We start from the raw sequence: 21,970 nt of genomic DNA, 5'->3' as shown, positions 1-21,970 counted from the left end.
CAACACACCACATCACACCATCAGGTCAAACACAAACTACAGACAACACACCACATCACACCATCAGGTCAAACACAAACTACAGACAACACACCACATCACACCATCAGGTCAAACACAAACAACACACCACATCACACCATCAGGTCAAACACAAACTACAGACAACACACCACATCACACCATCAGGTCAAACACAAACTACAGACAACACACACCATCAGGTCAAACACAAACACCACACCACATCACACCATCAGGTCAAACACAAACAACACACCACATCACACCATCAGGTCAAACACAAACACCACATCACACCATCAGGTCAAACACAAACTACAGACACCACATCACACCATCAGGTCAAACACAAACTACAGACAACACACACCATCAGGTCAAATACAAACTAGGTACTCTTCAGCAACATTGATTTAAAAATATGTTTTGTCCGTGCCTGTTCTATTAAAATTGCGGTTTGCTGACATCTTGTGGTTAGACTAGAAAGAAAGTAGAAAGAAAGTAGAAAGTATAGGGAGAATATTGAAAGGGAAAGGGGGAGACCTAGTCAGTTGTACAACTGAATGCCTTCAACTGAAATGAGTCTCCGCATTTAACCCAACCCCTCTGAATCAGAGGTGCCTTAATCGACATCCACGTCTTCGGCGCTCAAGGGCAGAACGACAGCCAGAAAGAGAGAAGGAACACCAACCTTCCTGTCCTCCAGCAGTCTCAGTATGTTGTTTTCTTTTCGTCGTAGCAGGAAGCTAACTGTTCCCTGGTGGTTATCCCCGGCAGCGTACTGCAGTGGTGTTCGTCCCCCCTGGCACTCTACACTGGCCGACGCCCCACTCTCCACCAGGAACCGCACCATGTCTAGACAGCCTGCTTTGGCTGCGTAGTGGAGTGGGGTCCAGCCACTCTAGAATTGGGGGGTCAGGTGTGAATGGAATTAGTGTGTGATCTGGCATAGTTTTTTATTATTGTCACCATAACATCCCCATAACATCCTCATAACATTGTTACACTCTCCCCATAATGTTTCTATAACATCCTCATACTCTCCCCATAATGTTTCTATAACATCCTCATACTCTCCCCATAATGTGTCTATAACATCCTCATACTCTTCCCATAATGTTTCTATAACATCCTCATACTCTCCCCATAATGTTTCCATAACATCCTCATACTCTCCCCATAATGTTTCTATAACATCCTCATACTCTCCCCATAATGTTTCTATAACATCCTCATACTCTCCCCATAATGTGTCTATAACATCCTCATACTCTCCCCATAATGTTTCCATAACATCCTCATACTCTCCCCATAATGTTTCCATAACATCCTCATACTCTCCCCATAATGTTTCTATAACATCCTCATACTCTCCCCATAATGTTTCTATAACATCCTCATACTCTCCCCATAATGTTTCTATAACATCCTCATACTCTCCCCATAATGTTTCCATAACATCCTCATACTCTCCCCATAATGTTTCTATAACATCCTCATACTCTCCCCATAATGTTTCATAACATCCTCATACTCTCCCCATAATGTTTCCATAACATCCTCATACTCTCCCCATAATGTTTCATAACATCCTCATACTCTCCCCATAATGTTTACATAACATCCTCATACTCTCCCCATAATGTTTCTATAACATCCTCATACTCTCCCCATAATGTTTCTATAACATCCTCATACTCTCCCCATAATGTTTCTATAACATACTCATACTCTCCCCATAATGTTTCCATAACATCCTCATACTCTCCCCATAATGTTTCTATAACATCCTCATACTCTCCCCATAATGTGTCTATAACATCCTCATACTCTCCCCATAATGTTTCCATAACATCCTCATACTCTGCCCATAATGTTTCCATAACATCCTCATACTCTCCCCATAATGTTTCCATAACATCCTCATAATGTTTCTATAACATCCTCATACTCTCCCCATAATGTTTCTATAACATCCTCATACTCTCCCCATAATGTTTCCATAACATCCTCATACTCTCCCCATAATGTTTCTATAACATCCTCATACTCTCCCCATAATGTTTCTATAACATCCTCATACTCTCCCCATAATGTTTCTATAACATCCTCATACTCTCCCCATAATGTTTCCATAACATCCTCATACTCTCCCCATAATGTTTCCATAACATCCTCATACTCTCCCCATAATGTTTCTATAACATCCTCATACTCTGCCCATAATGTTTCCATAACATCCTCATACTCTCCCCATAATGTTTCTATAACATCCTCATACTCTCCCCATAATGTTTCCATAACATCCTCATACTCTGCCCATAATGTTTCTATAACATCCTCATACTCTCCCCATAATGTTTCTATAACATCCTCATACTCTCCCCATAATGTTTCTATAACATCCTCATACTCTCCCCATAATGTTTCTATAACATCCTCATACTCTCCCCATAATGTTTCCATAACATCCTCATACTCTCCCCATAATGTTTCCATAACATCCTCATACTCTCCCCATAATGTTTCTATAACATCCTCATACTCTCCCCATAATGTTTCTATAACATCCTCATACTCTCCCCATAATGTTTCTATAACATCCTCATACTCTCCCCATAATGTTTCCATAACATCCTCATACTCTCCCCATAATGTTTCTATAACATCCTCATACTCTCCCCATAATGTTTCTATAACATCCTCATACTCTCCCCATAATGTTTCCATAACATCCTCATACTCTCCCCATAATGTTTCCATAACATCCTCATACTCTCCCCATAATGTTTCCATAACATCCTCATACTCTCCCCATAATGTTTCCATAACATCCCCTTACATCCTCATTACATCCTCATACTCTCCCCATAATGTTTCCATTACATCCTCATACTCTCCCCATAATGTTTCCATAATATCCTCTACTCTCCCCATAATGTTTCTATAACATCCCCTTAACATCCTCATACTTTCCCCATAATGTTTCCATAACACCCCTTACATGCTCATACTCTCTCCCATAATGTTTCCATAACATCCCCTTATCCTCATACTCTCCCCATAATGTTTCCATAAACACCCCTAACATCCTCATACTCTCCCCATAATGTGTCTATAACATCCTCATACTCTCCCCATAATGTTTCCATAACATCCTCATACTCTCCCCATAATGTTTCCATAACATCCTCATACTCTCCCCATAATGTTTCCATAACATCCTCATACTCTCCCCATAATGTTTACATAACATCCTCATACTCTCCCCATAATGTGTCTATAACATCCTCATACTCTCCCCATAATGTTTCCATAACATCCTCATACTCTCCCCATAATGTTTCCATTACATCCTCATACTCTCCCCATAATGTTTACATAACATCCTCATACTCTCCCCATAATGTTTCTATAACATCCTCATACTCTCCCCATAATGTTTCTATAACATCCTCATACTCTCCCCATAATGTTTCTATAACATCCTCATACTCTCCCCATAATGTTTCCATAACATCCTCATACTCTCCCCATAATGTTTCTATAACATCCTCATACTCTCCCCATAATGTGTCTATAACATCCTCATACTCTCCCCATAATGTTTCCATAACATCCTCATACTCTGCCCATAATGTTTCCATAACATCCTCATACTCTCCCCATAATGTTTCCATAACATCCTCATAATGTTTCTATAACATCCTCATACTCTCCCCATAATGTTTCTATAACATCTCATACTCTCCCATAATGTTTCCATAACATCCTCATACTCTCCCCATAATGTTTCTATAACATCCTCATACTCTCCCCATAATGTTTCTATAACATCCTCATACTCTCCCCATAATGTTTCCATAACATCCTCATACTCTCCCCATAATGTTTCCATAACATCCTCATACTCTCCCCATAATGTTTCCATAACATCCTCATACTCTGCCCATAATGTTTCCATAACATCCTCATACTCTCCCCATAATGTTTCTATAACATCCTCATACTCTCCCCATAATGTTTCCATAACATCCTCATACTCTGCCCATAATGTTTCCATAACATCCTCATACTCTCCCCATAATGTTTCTATAACATCCTCATACTCTCCCCATAATGTTTCTATAACATCCTCATACTCTCCCCATAATGTTTCTATAACATCCTCATACTCTCCCCATAATGTTTCCATAACATCCTCATACTCTCCCCATAATGTTTCCATAACATCCTCATACTCTCCCCATAATGTTTCTATAACATCCTCATACTCTCCCCATAATGTTTCTATAACATCCTCATACTCTCCCCATAATGTTTCTATAACATCCTCATACTCTCCCCATAATGTTTCCATAACATCCTCATACTCTCCCCATAATGTTTCTATAACATCCTCATACTCTCCCCATAATGTTTCTATAACATCCTCATACTCTCCCCATAATGTTTCCATAACATCCTCATACTCTCCCCATAATGTTTCCATAACATCTCATACTCTCCCCATAATGTTTCCATAACATCCTCATACTCTCCCCATAATGTTTCCATAACATCCCCTTACATCCTCAATAGATCCTTATACTCTCCCCATAATGTTTCCATAACATCCTCATACTCTTCCCATAATGTTTCCATAATATCTCTACTCTCCCATAATGTTTCTATAACATCCCCTTAACATCCTCGTACTTTCCCCATAATGTTTCCATAACACCCCTTACATGCTCATACTCTCCCCATAATGTTTCCATAACACCCCTTACATCCTCATACTCTGCCCATAATGTTTCCATAACACCCCCTTACATCCTCATACTCTCCCCATAATGTGTCTATAACATCCCCATACCTTCCCCATAATGTTTCCATTACATCCTCATACTCTCTCCATAATGTTTCCATAACATCCTCATACTCTCCCCATAATGTTTCCATAACATCATCATACTCTCCCCATAATGTTTCCATAACATCCTCATACTCTCCCCATAATGTTTACATAACATCCTCATACTCTCTCCATAATGTTTCCATAACATCCTCATACTCTCCCCATAATGTTTCCATAACATCATCATACTCTCCCCATAATGTTTACATAACATCCTCATACTCTCCCCATAATGTTTCCATAACATCATCATACTCTCTCCATAATGTTTCTATAACATCCTCATACTCTCCCCATAATGTTTCTATAACATCCTCATACTCTCCCATAATGTTTCTATAACATACTCATACTCTCCCCATAATGTTTCCATAACATCCTCATACTCTCCCCATAATGTTTCTATAACATCCTCATACTCTCCCCATAATGTGTCTATAACATCCTCATACTCTCCCCATAATGTTTCCATAACATCCTCATACTCTGCCCATAATGTTTCCATAACATCCTCATACTCTCCCCATAATGTTTCCATAACATCCTCATGTTTCTATAACATCCTCATACTCTCCCCATAATGTTTCTATAACATCCTCATACTCTCCCCATAATGTTTCCATAACATCCTCATACTCTCCCCATAATGTTTCTATAACATCCTCATACTCTCCCCATAATGTTTCCATAACATCCTCATACTCTCCCCATAATGTTTACATAACATCCTCATACTCTCCCCATAATGTTTCTATAACATCCTCATACTCTCCCCATAATGTTTCTATAACATCCTCATACTCTCCCCATAATGTTTCTATAACATACTCATACTCTCCCCATAATGTTTCCATAACATCCTCATACTCTCCCCATAATGTTTCTATAACATCCTCATACTCTCCCCATAATGTGTCTATAACATCCTCATACTCTCCCCATAATGTTTCCATAACATCTCATACTCTGCCCATAATGTTTCCATAACATCCTCATACTCTCCCCATAATGTTTCCATAACATCCTCATGTTTCTATAACATCCTCATACTCTCCCCATAATGTTTCTATAACATCCTCATACTCTCCCATAATGTTTCCATAACATCCTCATACTCTCCCCATAATGTTTCTATAACATCCTCATACTCTCCCCATAATGTTTCTATAACATCCTCATACTCTCCCATAATGTTTCTATAACATCCTCATACTCTCCCCATAATGTTTCCATAACATCCTCATACTCTCCCCATAATGTTTCCATAACATCTCATACTCTCCCATAATGTTTCCATAACATCCTCATACTCTGCCCATAATGTTTCCATAACATCCTCATACTCTCCCCATAATGTTTCTATAACATCCTCATACTCTCCCCATAATGTTTCCATAACATCCTCATACTCTCCCCATAATGTTTCCATAACATCCTCATACTCTCCCCATAATGTTTCTATAACATCCTCATACTCTCCCCATAATGTTTCTATAACATCCTCATACTCTCCCCATAATGTTTCTATAACATCCTCATACTCTCCCCATAATGTTTCCATAACATCCTCATACTCTCCCCATAATGTTTACATAACATCCTCATACTCTCCCCATAATGTTTCTATAACATCCTCATACTCTCCCCATAATGTTTCTATAACATATCAACTCTCCTCATACTCTCCCCATAATGTTTCTATAACATCCTCATACTCTCCCCATAATGTTTCTATAACATCCTCATACTCTCCCCATAATGTTTCTATAACATCCTCATACTCTCCCCATAATGTTTTTATAACATCCTCATACTCTCCCCATAATGTTTCTATAACATCCTCATACTCTCCCCATAATGTTTCTATAACATCCTCATACTCTCCCCATAATGTTTCTATAACATCCTCATACTCTCCCCATAATGTTTCCATAACATCCCCTTACATCCTCAATAGATCCTCATACTCTCCCCATAATGTTTCTATAACATCCCCTTAACATCCTCATACTTTCCCCATAATGTTTCCATAACACCCCCTTACATCCTCATACTCTCCCCATAATGTTTCCATAACACCCCCTTACATCCTCATACTCTCCCCATAATGTTTCCATAACACCCCCTTACATCCTCATACTCTCCCCATAATGTTTCCATAACATGTCCTCACATCCTCATACTCTCCCCATAATGTTTCCATAACATCCTCATACTCTCCCCATAACATCCCCTTACATCCTCATAACATCCCCATACTTTCCACATAATGTTTTCATTACATTCCCTTACATCCTCATACTCTCCCCATAATGTTTACATAACATCCTCATACTCTCTCCATAATGTTTCCATAACATCCTCATACTCTCCCCATAACATCCCCTTACATCCTCATAACATCCTCATACTCTCCCCATAATGTTTACATAACATCCTCATACTCTCTCCATAATGTTTCCATAACATCCTCATACTCTCTCCATAATGTTTACATAACATCCTCATACTCTCTCCATAATGTTTCCATAACATCCTCATACTCTCCCCATAATGTTTACATAACATCCTCATACTCTCCCCATAATGTTTACATAACATCCTCATACTCTCTCCATAATGTTTCCATAACATCCTCATACTCTCCCCATAATGTTTCCATAACATCCTCATACTCTCCCCATAATGTGTCTATAACATCCTCATACTCTCCCCATAATGTTTCCATAACATCCTCATACTCTCCCCATAACGTTTCTATAACATCCTCATACTCTCCCCATAATGTTTACATAACATCCTCATACTCTCTCCATAATGTTTCCATAACATCCTCATACTCTCCCCATAATGTTTCCATAACATCATCATACTCTCCCCATAATGTTTCTATAACATCCTCATACTCTCCCCATAATGTTTCCATAACATCCTCATCCTCATACTCTCCCATAATGTTTCCATAACATCCTCATACTCTCCCCATAATGTTTCCATAACATCCTCATACTCTCTCCATAATGTTTCCATAACATCCTCATACTCTCCCCATAATGTTTACATAACATCCTCATACTCTCCCCATAATGTTTCCATAACATCCTCATACTCTCTCCATAATGTTTCCATAACATCCTCATACTCTCCCCATAATGTTTCCATAACATCCTCATACTCTCCCCATAATGTTTCTATAACATCCTCATACTCTCCCCATAATGTTTCCATAACATCCTCATACTCTCCCCATAATGTTTCCATAACATCCTCATACTCTCCCCATAATGTTTCCATAACATCCTCATACTCTCTCCATAATGTTTCCATAACATCCTCATACTCTCCCCATAATGTTTACATAACATCCTCATACTCTCCCCATAATGTTTCCATAACATCCTCATACTCTCCCCATAATGTTTCCATAACATCCTCATACTCTCCCCATAATGTTTCCATAACATCATCATACTCTCTCCATAATGTTTCTATAACATCCTCATACTCTCCCGATAATGTTTCCATAACATCATCATACTCTCTCCATAATGTTTCCATAACATCATCATACTCTCCCCATAATGTTTCCATAACATGTCCTTATATCCTCATACTCTCTCCATAATGTTTCCATAACATCCACAAATTCTCCACATAACATCTCCATCTCCAGATCAGTCTCACCTCTTCGGTGTGGTTGATCTCGGCCCCCTGGCCCAGCAGCACTCTGACCATGGCCACGTGGCCGCTGGCGGAGGCCAGGTGCAGACAGGTGCGGCCCTGCTTGTCCCTCAGGTGCAGCAGAGAGCTGGAGCGGCTCAGCAGCAGCCCCACCACAGACATGTGACCACTCTGGGCCGCCAGGTGAAGAGGGGTGGAGCCCTGAGGAGAAGGGGGAGGGACAGGAGGATGGTCAGTCTGACAGATCCCCACAAATATATACCGTACACATATGCTCACACACAAGCTTGCAAAACGTGTACATGAACACAAACATTTACACATAAACCCTTGCACAAATGCATACACACAAATGCATACATGTAAAATGCATTCAGAAAGTATTCAGACCCCTTGATTTTTCCCACATTTTGTTACGTTACAGCCTTATTCTAAATTGGATTACATTGTTTTTATTCCTCATCCATCTACACACAATACCCCATAATGACAAAACAAAAACATTAATTTTTTTGCTCATTTATTAAACATAAAACACTGAAATATCACATTTACATAAGTATTCAGACCCGCACCTTTGGCAGCGATAACAGCCTCAAGTCTTCTTGGGTATGACGCTACAAGCATGGCACACCTGTATTTGGGGAGTTTCTTTCATTCTTCTCTGCAGATCTTCTCAAGCTCTATGAGGTTGGATGGGGAGCGTCACTGCACAGCTATTTTCAGGTCTCTCCAGAGATGTTCAAGCGGGTTCAAGTCCAGGCTCTGGCTGGACACTCAAGGACATTCAGAGACTTGTTCTGAAGCCGCTCCTGCGTTGGCTTGGCTGTGTGCTTAGAGTCGTTGTCCTGTTGGAAGGTGAACCTTAGCCCCAGTCTGACGTCCTGAGTGCCCGGGAGCAGGTTTTCATCAAGGATCTCTCTGTACTTTGCTCCATTAATTTTTCTCCCAGTCCCTGTCGGTGAAAAACATCCCCCACAGCATGATGCTGCCATGCTTATGCTTCACCGTAGGGATGGTGCCAGGTTTCCTCCAGACATGACACTTGGCATTAAGGCCAAATAATTCAATCTCGGTTTCATCAGACCAGAGAATCTTGTTTTTCATGGTCTAAGAGTCCTTTAGGTAAGTTTTGGCAAAGCGGGCTGTAATGTGCCTTTTACTGAGGAGTGGCTTCCGTCTGGCCACTCTACCATAAAGGCCTGATTGGTGGAGTGCTGCAGAGACGGTTGTCCTTCTGGGAGGTTCTCCCATCTCCACAGAGGAACTCTGGAGCTTTGTCAGAGTGGCCATCGGGTTTTTTAAAAATTATTTTTTCTCTTTTATTTGTTACATAAAACACAAGGAAGGGGTAACATTAAAGTATTAGAACATGATGTACAAACAATACAGCATCAAGACACTATCAAACATCTATCCGTCTTTCTGCAACAGTGCCATCCTTATGTATGAGGGTGTGTGTGCATGAGAGTGATATAAAATATATGTCATAATTTCCTTTTTCATGATCACAATCTGGTGAAACCCAAACCCTCCAAGATCCCCCCCACAATTCCCCAATAGCTGTCCCTCAACCATTCGCGACCCCTACCACAGCGCCCCCACCCCGGAATAAAAATAAATACAAATAAAATACAATTAATTCCATTCCCCACCCTCAAGAACCCCCCAGTGCACCAACAACCAAGAGAATGAACGAAAGAGAAAAAAGGAAAAGACAGAAGCAATCAGCAAACAACAATGCAAAACAATAAAAAATAAAAAAAACATTTAAAACAAAGGACATCAAGGACAACTGAAATCATAACAGCAATGCCTACTTTATATGTTTGTGTGCATGTCTGGCACTATTACATGTATGTGTGTGTTCTTGTATGTGTTTATTTGAATGAGAGTGTGTGTATATACATGTGTACAAACACCTGCACGGCATCAGCCTCAGGCAAACTGGCATTAGTTGTAAAAATGCTGCCACTTAGTGTCATTCAAATGTACTTTTATTATGTTTTATTTAGACTTTTTTTCCCCTTTATCTGTTGACCATCATTCTCTCTCTCACACAGCAACTCCACTCCCATCTGTCTCCAATTCCACATACCAACCCTCAGTCCATCCCATCATTCTCTCTCACACAGCAACTCCACTCCCACTTGTCTCCAATTCCACATACCAACCCTCAGCTTCCCTCAGTCCATCCCATCATTCTCTCTCTCACAGCAACTCCACTCCCACTTGTCTCCAATTCCACATACCAACCCTCAGCTTCCCTCAGTCCATCCCATCATTCTCTCTCTCACAGCAACTCCACTCCCACTTGTCTCCAATTCCACATACCAACCCTCAGTCCATCCCATCATTCTCTCTCACACAGCAACTCCACTCCCACTTGTCTCCAATTCCACATACCAACCCTCAGCTTCCCTCAGTCCATCCCATCATTCTCTCTCACACAGCAACTCCACTCCCACTTGTCTCCAATTCCACATACCAACCCTCAGCTTCCCTCAGCCCATCCCATCATTCTCTCTCTCACACAGCAACTCCACTCCCACTTGTCTCCAATTCCACATCCCAACCCACAGTTTCCCTCAGCCCATCCCATCTATCTCTGCTGGCAACCCACTGCGTGTTTCTACGCAACACATATCCTTCAACTATGCTATGATGTTTAACGTACAATTTCAATCTATCTAATCGAATAGAATTTACAGATTGCAAAAATCTCTTCCCAACTCTATTGCAATCCTGTATGGCACAGTTGTCAACATCCTGGTCTTCAAATGAAACTGGTATACTTTCCTATTTATGCTATTTTTATTCCTACCCAGTTTTGATCCTTTATATTGGGCAGACAGACCAGTTCCCTACCTCCTCCCGCTGCCACCTGACTCCTCCATTTTTGGGAAAATGCTGTAAACAATTGGTTGAACTCTTGGATTGAGCAGACCTTCCCGTACAATTCTGATAACTCCATGGAGAACATAACTCTACCATTACAATTTAAAATATAATTTAAGAACAAAATACCCTTTTCAAACATCTTTCCCATAAATATAGGTATTTTATCAACCAGTACATTTGAGTTCAGCCATAATATTTGTTCTATCTTTCCAGGGGGATGGAATTGAAATTGTAGCCAGCTCTGCAATGCTTGTTTGAAAAAGACAGATACTTGGAAAAAAGTATCATTTTCAATTAATCGAAAATGAGACATGGCAATCTGCACAAATGCAAAAATGCAATTTTAAACAATGGATTAACTTTTCTTATTAATCTACTTGAGAATCATTTAGGGTTCAAATAAAACTTTTGAATGAGTGAAGCTTTTAGAGAGAGGTTTAGTGCTTTTATATTTAATAATCTCAACCCACCCAATTCATATTCATTATATAGATAAGCTCATTTTTATTTTGTCTGGTTTAGCGTCCGAGATAAAGCTAAATATTTTTTGCTCATATGATTTGAAAAACGAATCATCAGGAGTAGGCAGCGCCATAAGTAAGTGAATAAACTGAGATCTGACTAAGGAGTTAATCAGGGCAATTTTTCCATAAATAGACAAGTATTTACCGCTCCATGGTTGCAGGATCTTGTCTATTTTTACATGTTTTCTATTGAAATTCATTGTGGAGAGCTTATTTATATCTCTTGTGATATGAATACCGAGTATGTCTACTTCACCATCATCCCATTTTATAGGTAAGCTGCAAGGTAATGTAAAAGTTTCATTTTTTAAGGATCCAATACGTAATATTGTACACTTATCATAATTAGGTTTTAGTCCAGAGAGTACAGAAAAGTTATCTAGATCTTTAATGAGACATTGCAGGGATCTAGCTTGCAGACTTAACATAAAACTTGAGTCATCGGCACACCTTTGTTATTAAGCCTTGGATTTCTAATCCTCTAATGTTGTTATTGGATCTGATTTTAATAGCTAGCATTTCGATGGCCATAACGAATAGATATGGTGACAGCGGACACCCTTGTTTAACTCCTCTTGACAATTCAAAACTCTCTGAGAAGTAGCCGTTATTTACTATTTTACACCTGGGGTTGCTATACATTATTTTCACCCATTTTAAGAGAAGAGAATTACCAAAATTGAACAATACCAGGCATTTATAAATAAAATCCAGTCTTACTTTATAAATGCCTTTTCAAAATCCGCTATAAATACCATTCCTGGCTTCTTATATGTTTCATGATGTTCTATTATTTCTAGCATTTGTCGTATATTATCTCCAATGTATCGTCCATGTAGAAACACTGTCTGATCAGGATGAATAATACCTGGTAAAACCCTTTTAATTCTGAGTGCTATGCATTTTGCTAGTATTTTTGCATGACAACATTGAAGTGTAAGGGGCCTCCAGTTTTTTTAGATAGACCGGGTCTTTATATTTGCTATCTGGGTCTTGCTTTAATAATAGAAAAATCAGACCTTCCTGCTGAGTACGTGACAGACTACCATTTCTATAGGAGTAGTTAAAACAATCTAACAATGGAGCTTTAGGTATATCAAAAAATACTTGATATACCTCTACCAGTATGCCATCAACCCTGGGGGTTTTCCAGAATGAAAGGATTTAATAGCCTCAAAAGGTTGGTTCTTCCTCTGTAATTTGGCCTTCGCACTGATCTTTCTGTACATTTGTTAATTTTCCATTTTTTGATATTATTTGTAAAGAATTCCTTACCGTAATCTTCATTCAGTGGGAGAGGATGAGACGGAAAAGAGAACATCTGCCTAAAATAATTAGCTTCCTCTTTTAAAATATAATTCGGAGAATCATAGATGACTCTGTCTTCAGTAACGAGTTTCTGCAAATTCTTATTGTTAGCGTTCCTGTATTGGAGATTCAGGAAGAATTGTGTGCATTTTTCTCCATATGTTCTTAGTTTTTCCTCTAACTTATTTTGTATCTCTGTAGTATTTTTATTGCTATCTACCTGTACTATTAGTTCATGGATTTCCCTTGTTAGACTTGTTTCTTTAGCCAGAAACTGCTTTTTAAAAATTATTATTATTATTATTGATGAATATTGAATTGAATGACCCCTGAATGTACATTTAAAGGTATCCCAAACAATAAGGTGATTTCCTGAACCAATATTATACTGGAAAAATTCAGTTATAAATGATTTTGTCTTAGTTAAAAATAAGTTGTCCCCCAGTAAACTTTGATTACATTTCAATATCCCTGTCCACGTGGAAAATCTATAACCTCTATCTAACCTTTGATGCAAGAGAGAAAGATACAAGAAAGTAGTCAAGATGACTAGCTGGATTAAGTCTCCTCCATGTAGATCTCACTAGGTCGGGGTTTTGTAGTCTCCAAATATTCACTATTTCTAATGTGTCCATAATATTTGTGATTTCCTTAAGGGCACGGTGATGATAGTTTGTAGAGTGATGACCTTTACGGTCCATTGAGGTACTTAACACGGTGTTATAGTCTCCTACCATAATGATTAGATAATTTGTTGCATGTAAGTTCAAGTATAAGTATAAATGTTTTTTCGAAGAAGTGTGGATAATCCTGATTTGGAACATATAGATTTCATGAATTCTCTGATGGCACCCTCTGGATAATTGTATGCGTCCTCAGGAATACCAGAAGAAAATAGATGTTCACGCATGCTATGACTTTGTATGTCTAGTAGCGTCTCCTTCATCACCCTGTTTCCCCGAGTAGAGAATCCATGTTGGAATCGTGTATTTTTACCTTGGCTGTGAGTGTCCTGTTTTCTCTTTGGAGCTTGAGACTTTCACTCTGTCTGAACTCCAAACTCCCCCTCATCCCTGCTACCTCCTCACACACCCTTTCCATTGCTGCATGGATTCCAGCCCTGCTACCTCCTCACACAACGTTTCCATTGTTGCATGGATTCCAGCCCTGCTACCTCCTCACACAACGTTTCCATTGTGGCATAGATTCCAGCCCTGCTACCTCCTCACACAACGTTTCCATTGTTGCATGGATTCCAGCCCTGCTACCTCCTCACACAACGTTTCCATTGTGGCATAGATTCCAGCCCTGCTACCTCCTCACACAACGTTTCCATTGCTGCATGGATTCCAGCCCTGCTACCTCCTCACACAACGTTTCCATTGTTGCATGGATTCCAGTCCTGCTACCTCCTCACACAACCTTTCCATTGTTGCATGGATTCCAGCCCTGCTACCTCCTCACACAACCTTTCCATTGCTGCATGGATTCCAGCCCTGCTACCTCCTCACACAACCTTTCCATTGTTGCATGGATTCCAGCCCTGCTACCTCCTCACACAACCTTTCCATTGCTGCATGGATTCCAGCCCTGCTACCTCCTCACACAACCTTTCCATTGTTGCATGGATTCCAGTCCTGCTACCTCCTCACACAACCTTTCCATTGTTGCATGGATTCCAGCCCTGCTACCTCCTCACACAACCTTTCCATTGTTGCATGGATTCCAGTCCTGCTACCTCCTCACACAACCTTTCCATTGTTGCATGGATTCCAGTCCTGCTACCTCCTCACACAACCTTTCCATTGTTGCATGGATTCCAGCCCTGCTACCTCCTCACACAACCTTTCCATTGTTGCATGGATTCCAGCCCTGCTACCTACTCACACAACCTTTCCATTGTTGCATGGATTCCAGCCCTGCTACCTACTCACACAACCTTTCCATTGTTGCATGGATTCCAGCCCTGCTACCTCCTCACACAACCTTTCCATTGTTGCATGGATTCCAGCCCTGCTACCTCCTCACACAACCTTTCCATTGTTGCATGGATTCCAGCCCTGCTACCTCCTCACACAACCTTTCCATTGTTGCATGGATTCCAGCCCTTCTACCTCCTCACACAACCTTTCCATCGTTGCATGGATTCCAGCCCTGCTACCTACTCACACAACCTTTCCATTGTTGCATGGATTCCAGCCCTTCTACCTCCTCACACAACCTTTCCATTGTTGCATGGATTCCAGCCCTGCTACCTCCTCACACAACCTTTCCATTGTTGCATGGATTCCAGCCCTTCTACCTCCTCACACAACCTTTCCATCGTTGCATGGATTCCAGCCCTTCTACCTCCTCACACAACCTTTCCATTGTTGCATGGATTCCAGCCCTTCTACCTCCTCACACAACCTTTCCATTGTTGCATGGATTCCAGCCCTGCTACCTCCTCACACAACCTTTCCATCGTTGCATGGATTCCAGCCCTTCTACCTCCTCACACAACCTTTCCATCGTTGCATGGATTCCAGCCCTGCTACCTCCTCACACAACCTTTCCATTGTTGCATGGATTCCAGCCCTGCTACCTCCTCACACAACCTTTCCATTGTTGCATGGATTCCAGCCCTTCTACCTCCTCACACAACCTTTCCATCGTTGCATGGATTCCAGCCCTTCTACCTCCTCACACAACCTTTCCATTGTTGCATGGATTCCAGCCCTGCTACCTCCTCACACAACCTTTCCATCGTTGCATGGATTCCAGCCCTGCTACCTCCTCACACAACGTTTCCATTGTTGCATGGATTCCAGCCAGCGAACTAGACACTACCTCAATGGTAAGTAAATCGTCCGTGTCTGTAGATGAATCTGTTTTTCTTTATTTTGTCGGGTTAAAGGAGTATGTTGTTCCTCCATAGCGTAAAGCTGTTGGTACTCGTCGATTTCCCTCAGGATCTGCTTGGTATCCAGATTGGCTCTATACTGCAACTAGTTGTTTTACATTTACATTTAACATTTAAGTTTTACGAAGTTGTTTTACGAAAAGATAACAATGAGTCTTTCCCATGACGACGACAGGTGTCTGTAGTACAGCCAGCTAGCACTCGCGGAATCCACACACAAAAAAAGGAACACAAACTTGCAGTCCCAGCCATAAAGGCTAACCGCATTGTGGAATCCTTAGTAACAAAACTTTAGTTCGGATTAAAATCGATTTAATGAAAAAGTTTGAATGTAAACAACAAACCGAATGTAGACAATACAGTGTCCTGTTGCGCGCTCTGATTTGGCCATCGGGTTATTCGTCACCTCCCTGACCACGGCCCTTTCTCCCCCGATTGCTCAGTTTGGCCAGGTGGCCAGCTCTGGGAAGAGTCTTGTTTTTTAAAAATTTCTTCCATTTAAGAATGATGAAGGCCACTGTGTTCTTGGGGACATTAAATGCTGCAGACATTTTTTGGTACCCTTCTCCAGATCTATGCCTCGTCACAATCCTGTCTCTGAGCTCTACGGACAATTCCTTCGACCTCATGGCTTGGTTTTTGCTCTGACATGCACTGTCAACTGTGATACCTTATATAGACAGGTGTGTGTCTTTCCAAATCATGTCCAATCAATTTAATTTACCACAGGTGGACTCCAAACAAGTTGTAGAAACATATCAAGGATGATCAATGGAAAGCAATTTTGAGTCTCATAGTAAAGGGTCTGAATAGTTACGTAAATAAGATACTTCTGTTATAAAAAATTTAAAAATTGCTATGTCATTATGGGGTATTGTGTGTAGAGTGAAGAGTTTTTTATTTATTTAATCCATTTTAGAATAAGGCGTAACAAAATGTAGAAAGGCAAGGGATCTGAAAACTTTCCGAATGCACTAGCAATGGTCATCACAATTTGTATTTATTCTTTTTTATTTTTTTGTGTTACTTTTACCCCTTTTCTCCCCAATTGCTAGTTACAGTCTTGTCTCATTGCTGCAACTCCCATACGGACTCAGGAGAGGCAAAGGTCGAGAGTTGTGCATCCTCCGAGACACAACCCAACTAAGCCGCACTGCCCACTTAACCCAGAAGCCAGCCGCAACAATGTGTCAGAGGAAACACCGTGCACCTGGCAACCATGTCAGCGTGCACTGCGCCCGGCCTGCCACAGGAGTTACTAGTGTGTGATGGGACAAGGACATCCCTGCCAGCCAAGCACTTCCACAACCCGGACGACACTAGGCCAATTATGCTCCGCCCCATGGGTCTCATTTACATTACATTTAAGTCATTTAGCAGACGCTCTTATCCAGAGCGACTTACAAATTGGTGCATTCACCTTATGACATCCAGTGGAACAGCCACTTTACAATAGTGTCTCCCGGTCACAGTCAGCTGTGACAGAAGCTGGACTCGAACCCAGAATCTCTAGTGGCACAGCTAGCACTGTGATGCAGTGCCTTAGACCACTGCGCCAGTCAGGAAGCCATCACAATTGTTAAAAGGTTTTAAAAAACGTCTCTGTCTAGGTCTACCTGTACTCACCTGCTCTGTCTCGGTCTACCTGTACTCACCTGCTCTGTCTAGGTCTACCTGTACTCACCTGCTCTGTCTAGGTCTACCTGTACTCACCTGCTCTGTCTAGGTTTACCTGTACTCACCTGCTCTGTCTAGGTTTACCTGTACTCACCTGCTCTGTCTAGGTCTACCTGTACTCACCTGCTCTGTCTAGGTCTACCTGTACTCACCTGATCTGTCTAGGTCTACCTGTACTCACCTGCTCTGTCTAGGTCTACCTGTACTCACCTGCTCTGTCTAGGTTTACCTGTACTCACCTGCTCTGTCTAGGTCTACCTGTACTCACCTGCTCTGTCTAGGTCTACCTGTACTCAATCTGTCTAGGTCTACCTGTACTCACCTTCTCTGTCTAGGTCTACCTGTACTCACTCTGTCTAGGTCTACCTGTACTCACCTGCTCTGTCTAGGTCTACCTGTACTCACCTGCTCTGTCTAGGTCTACCTGTACTCACCTGCTCTGTCTTGGTCTACCTGTACTCACCTTCTCTGTCTAGGTCTACCTGTACTCACCTGCTCTGTCTAGGTCTACCCGTACTCACCTTCTCTGTCTTGGTCTACCTGTACTCACCTTCTCTGTCTTGGTCTACCTGTACTCACCTGCTCTGTCTAGGTCTACCTGTACTCACCTGCTCTGTCTAGGTCTACCTGTACTCACCTGCTCTGTCTAGGTCTACCTGTACTCACCTGTTCTGTCTAGGTCTACCTGTACTCACCTGCTCTGTCTAGGTCTACCTGTACTCACCTGTTCTGTCTAGGTCTACCTGTACTCACCTGCTCTGTCTAGGTCTACCTGTACTCACCTGCTCTGTCTAGGTCTACCTGTACTCACCTGCTCTGTCTAGGTCTACCTGTACTCACCTGTTCTGTCTAGGTCTACCTGTACTCACCTGCTCTGTCTAGGTCTACCTGTACTCACCTGCTCTGTCTAGGTTTACCTGTACTCACCTTCTCTGTCTTGGTCTAGGCTGTACTCACCTGCTCTGTCTAGGTCTACCTGTACTCAATCTGTCTAGGTCTACCTGTACTCACCTTCTCTGTCTAGGTCTACCTGTACTCACTCTGTCTAGGTCTACCTGTACTCACCTGCTCTGTCTAGGTCTACCTGTACTCACCTGCTCTGTCTAGGTCTACCTGTACTCACCTGCTCTGTCTAGGTCTACCTGTACTCACCTTCTCTGTCTAGGTCTACCTGTACTCACCTGCTCTGTCTAGGTCTACCTGTACTCACCTTCTCTGTCTTGGTCTACCTGTACTCACCTTCTCTGTCTTGGTCTACCTGTACTCACCTGCTCTGTCTAGGTCTACCTGTACTCACCTGCTCTGTCTAGGTCTACCTGTACTCACCTGCTCTGTCTAGGTCTACCTGTACTCACCTGCTCTGTCTAGGTCTACCTGTACTCACCTGTTCTGTCTTGGTCTACCTGTACTCACCTGCTCTGTCTAGGTCTACCTGTACTCACCTGCTCTGTCTAGGTCTACCTGTACTCACCTGCTCTGTCTAGGTCTACCTGTACTCACCTGTTCTGTCTTGGTCTACCTGTACTCACCTTCTCTGTCTAGGTCTACCTGTACTCGCCTTCTCTGTCTTGGTCTACCTGTACTCACCTGCTCTGTCTAGGTCTACCTGTACTCACCTTCTCTGTCTTGGTCTACCTGTACTCACCTGCTCTGTCTAGGTCTACCTGTACTCACCTGCTCTGTCTAGGTCTACCTGTACTCACCTGCTCTGTCTAGGTCTACCTGTACTCACCTGCTCTGTCTAGGTCTACCTGTACTCACCTGCTCTGTCTAGGTCTACCTGTACTCACCTGTTCTGTCTAGGTCTACCTGTACTCACCTGCTCTGTCTAGGTCTACCTGTACTCACCTGCTCTGTCTAGGTCTACCTGTACTCACCTGCTCTGTCTTGGTCTACCTGTACTCACCTTCTCTGTCTTGGTCTACCTGTACTCACCTGCTCTGTCTAGGTCTACCTGTACTCACCTGTTCTGTCTAGGTCTACCTGTACTCACCTGTTCTGTCTAGGTCTACCTGTACTCACCTGCTCTGTCTAGGTCTACCTGTACTCACCTGCTCTGTCTTGGTCTACCTGTACTCACCTGTTCTGTCTAGGTCTACCTGTACTCACCTGCTCTGTCTAGGTCTACCTGTACTCACCTGCTCTGTCTAGGTCTACCTGTACTCACCTGCTCTGTCTAGGTCTACCTGTACTCACCTGCTCTGTCTAGGTCTACCTGTACTCACCTGCTCTGTCTTGGTCTACCTGTACTCACCTGTTCTGTCTTGGTCTACCTGTACTCACCTGCTCTGTCTAGGTCTACCTGTACTCACCTGTTCTGTCTTGGTCTACCTGTACTCACCTTCTCTGTCTTGGTCTACCTGTACTCACCTGCTCTGTCTAGGTCTACCTGTACTCACCTGCTCTGTCTAGGTCTACCTGTACTCACCTGCTCTGTCTTGGTCTACCTGTACTCACCTGTTCTGTCTTGGTCTACCTGTACTCACCTGTTCTGTCTAGGTCTACCTGTACTCACCTGCTCTGTCTAGGTCTACCTGTACTCACCTGCTCTGTCTAGGTCTACCTGTACTCACCTGTTCTGTCTTGGTCTACCTGTACTCACCTGTTCTGTCTAGGTCTACCTGTACTCACTCTGTCTAGGTCTACCTGTACTCACCTGCTCTGTCTAGGTCTACCTGTACTCACCTGCTCTGTCTTGGTCTACCTGTACTCACCTGCTCTGTCTAGGTCTACCTGTACTCACCTGTTCTGTCTAGGTCTACCTGTACTCACCTTCTCTGTCTTGGTCTACCTGTACTCACCTGCTCTGTCTAGGTCTACCTGTACTCACCTGCTCTGTCTAGGTCTACCTGTACTCACCTGCTCTGTCTTGGTCTACCTGTACTCACCTTCTCTGTCTTGGTCTACCTTCTCTGTCTTGGTCTACCTGTACTCGCCTTCTCTGTCTTGGTCTACCTGTACTCACCTGCTCTGTCTAGGTCTACCTGTACTCACCTTCTCTGTCTTGGTCTACCTGTACTCACCTGCTCTGTCTAGGTCTACCTGTACTCACCTGCTCTGTCTAGGTCTACCTGTACTCACCTGTTCTGTCTTGGTCTACCTGTACTCGCCTTCTCTGTCTTGGTCTACCTGTACTCACCTGCTCTGTCTAGGTCTACCTGTACTCACCTGCTCTGTCTTGGTCTACCTGTACTCACCTTCTCTGTCTAGGTCTACCTGTACTCACCTGCTCTGTCTAGGTCTACCTGTACTCACCTGCTCTGTCTAGGTCTACCTGTACTCACCTGTTCTGTCTAGGTTTACCTGTACTCTGTACTCACCTGCTCTGTCTAGGTCTACCTGTACTCACCTGCTCTGTCTAGGTCTACCTGTACTCACCTGCTCTGTCTAGGTCTACCTGTACTCACCTGCTCTGTCTAGGTCTACCTGTACTCACCTGCTCTGTCTAGGTCTACCTGTACTCACCTGCTCTGTCTAGGTCTACCTGTACTCACCTTCTCTGTCTTGGTCTACCTGTACTCACCTTCTCTGTCTAGGTCTACCTGTACTCACCTGCTCTGTCTAGGTCTACCTGTACTCACCTGCTCTGTCTAGGTCTACCTGTACTCACCTGCTCTGTCTAGGTCTACCTGTACTCACCTGTTCTGTCTAGGTCTACCTGTACTCACCTTCTCTGTCTAGGTCTACCTGTACTCACCTTCTCTGTCTAGGTCTACCTGTACTCACCTTCTCTGTCTTGGTCTACCTGTACTCACCTTCTCTGTCTTGGTCTACCTGTACTCACCTTCTCTGTCTTGGTCTACCTGTACTCACCTTCTCTGTCTTGGTCTACCTGTACTCACCTTCTCTGTCTAGGTCTACCTGTACTCACCTTCTCTGTCTTGGTCTACCTGTACTCACCTGCTCTGTCTAGGTCTACCTGTACTCACCTGCTCTGTCTAGGTCTACCTGTACTCACCTTCTCTGTCTAGGTCTACCTGTACTCACCTTCTCTGTCTAGGTCTACCTGTACTCACCTTCTCTGTCTAGGTCTACCTGTACTCACCTTCTCTG

The 21,970-nt window shown here is 42.5% G+C and overlaps 1 protein-coding gene and 1 long non-coding RNA gene across 2 annotated transcripts in view; both read right to left on the bottom strand.

The window, feature by feature from the left end:
• Window positions 1-21,970, bottom strand: part of trpn1 (transient receptor potential cation channel, subfamily N, member 1) — a 75,751-nt gene that overhangs the window by 20,619 nt on the left and 33,162 nt on the right. Inside the window, exons 24-25 of the mRNA XM_052470039.1 lie at window positions 8,609-8,806; window positions 716-925 (exon numbers count right to left, since the gene is read on the bottom strand). Of these exons, the coding sequence (XP_052325999.1) occupies window positions 716-925; window positions 8,609-8,806 (408 nt within the window). The remainder of the gene's footprint in view (window positions 1-715; window positions 926-8,608; window positions 8,807-21,970) is intronic.
• LOC127909311 (uncharacterized) lies at window positions 18,308-20,680 on the bottom strand. Its single transcript, XR_008070754.1, has 3 exons — window positions 20,661-20,680; window positions 19,795-19,852; window positions 18,308-18,380 (listed from the first exon to the last, which is right to left on the bottom strand). It is a non-coding gene; the product is annotated as an uncharacterized LOC127909311 (long non-coding RNA).

The sequence above is a fragment of the Oncorhynchus keta genome, chromosome 19, assembly GCF_023373465.1.
Source record: "Oncorhynchus keta strain PuntledgeMale-10-30-2019 chromosome 19, Oket_V2, whole genome shotgun sequence".
Taxonomy (NCBI): domain Eukaryota; kingdom Metazoa; phylum Chordata; class Actinopteri; order Salmoniformes; family Salmonidae; genus Oncorhynchus; species Oncorhynchus keta.
Note: the sequence above shows the minus strand (reverse complement) of the source record. Positions and strands in the feature narration are given on the sequence as shown.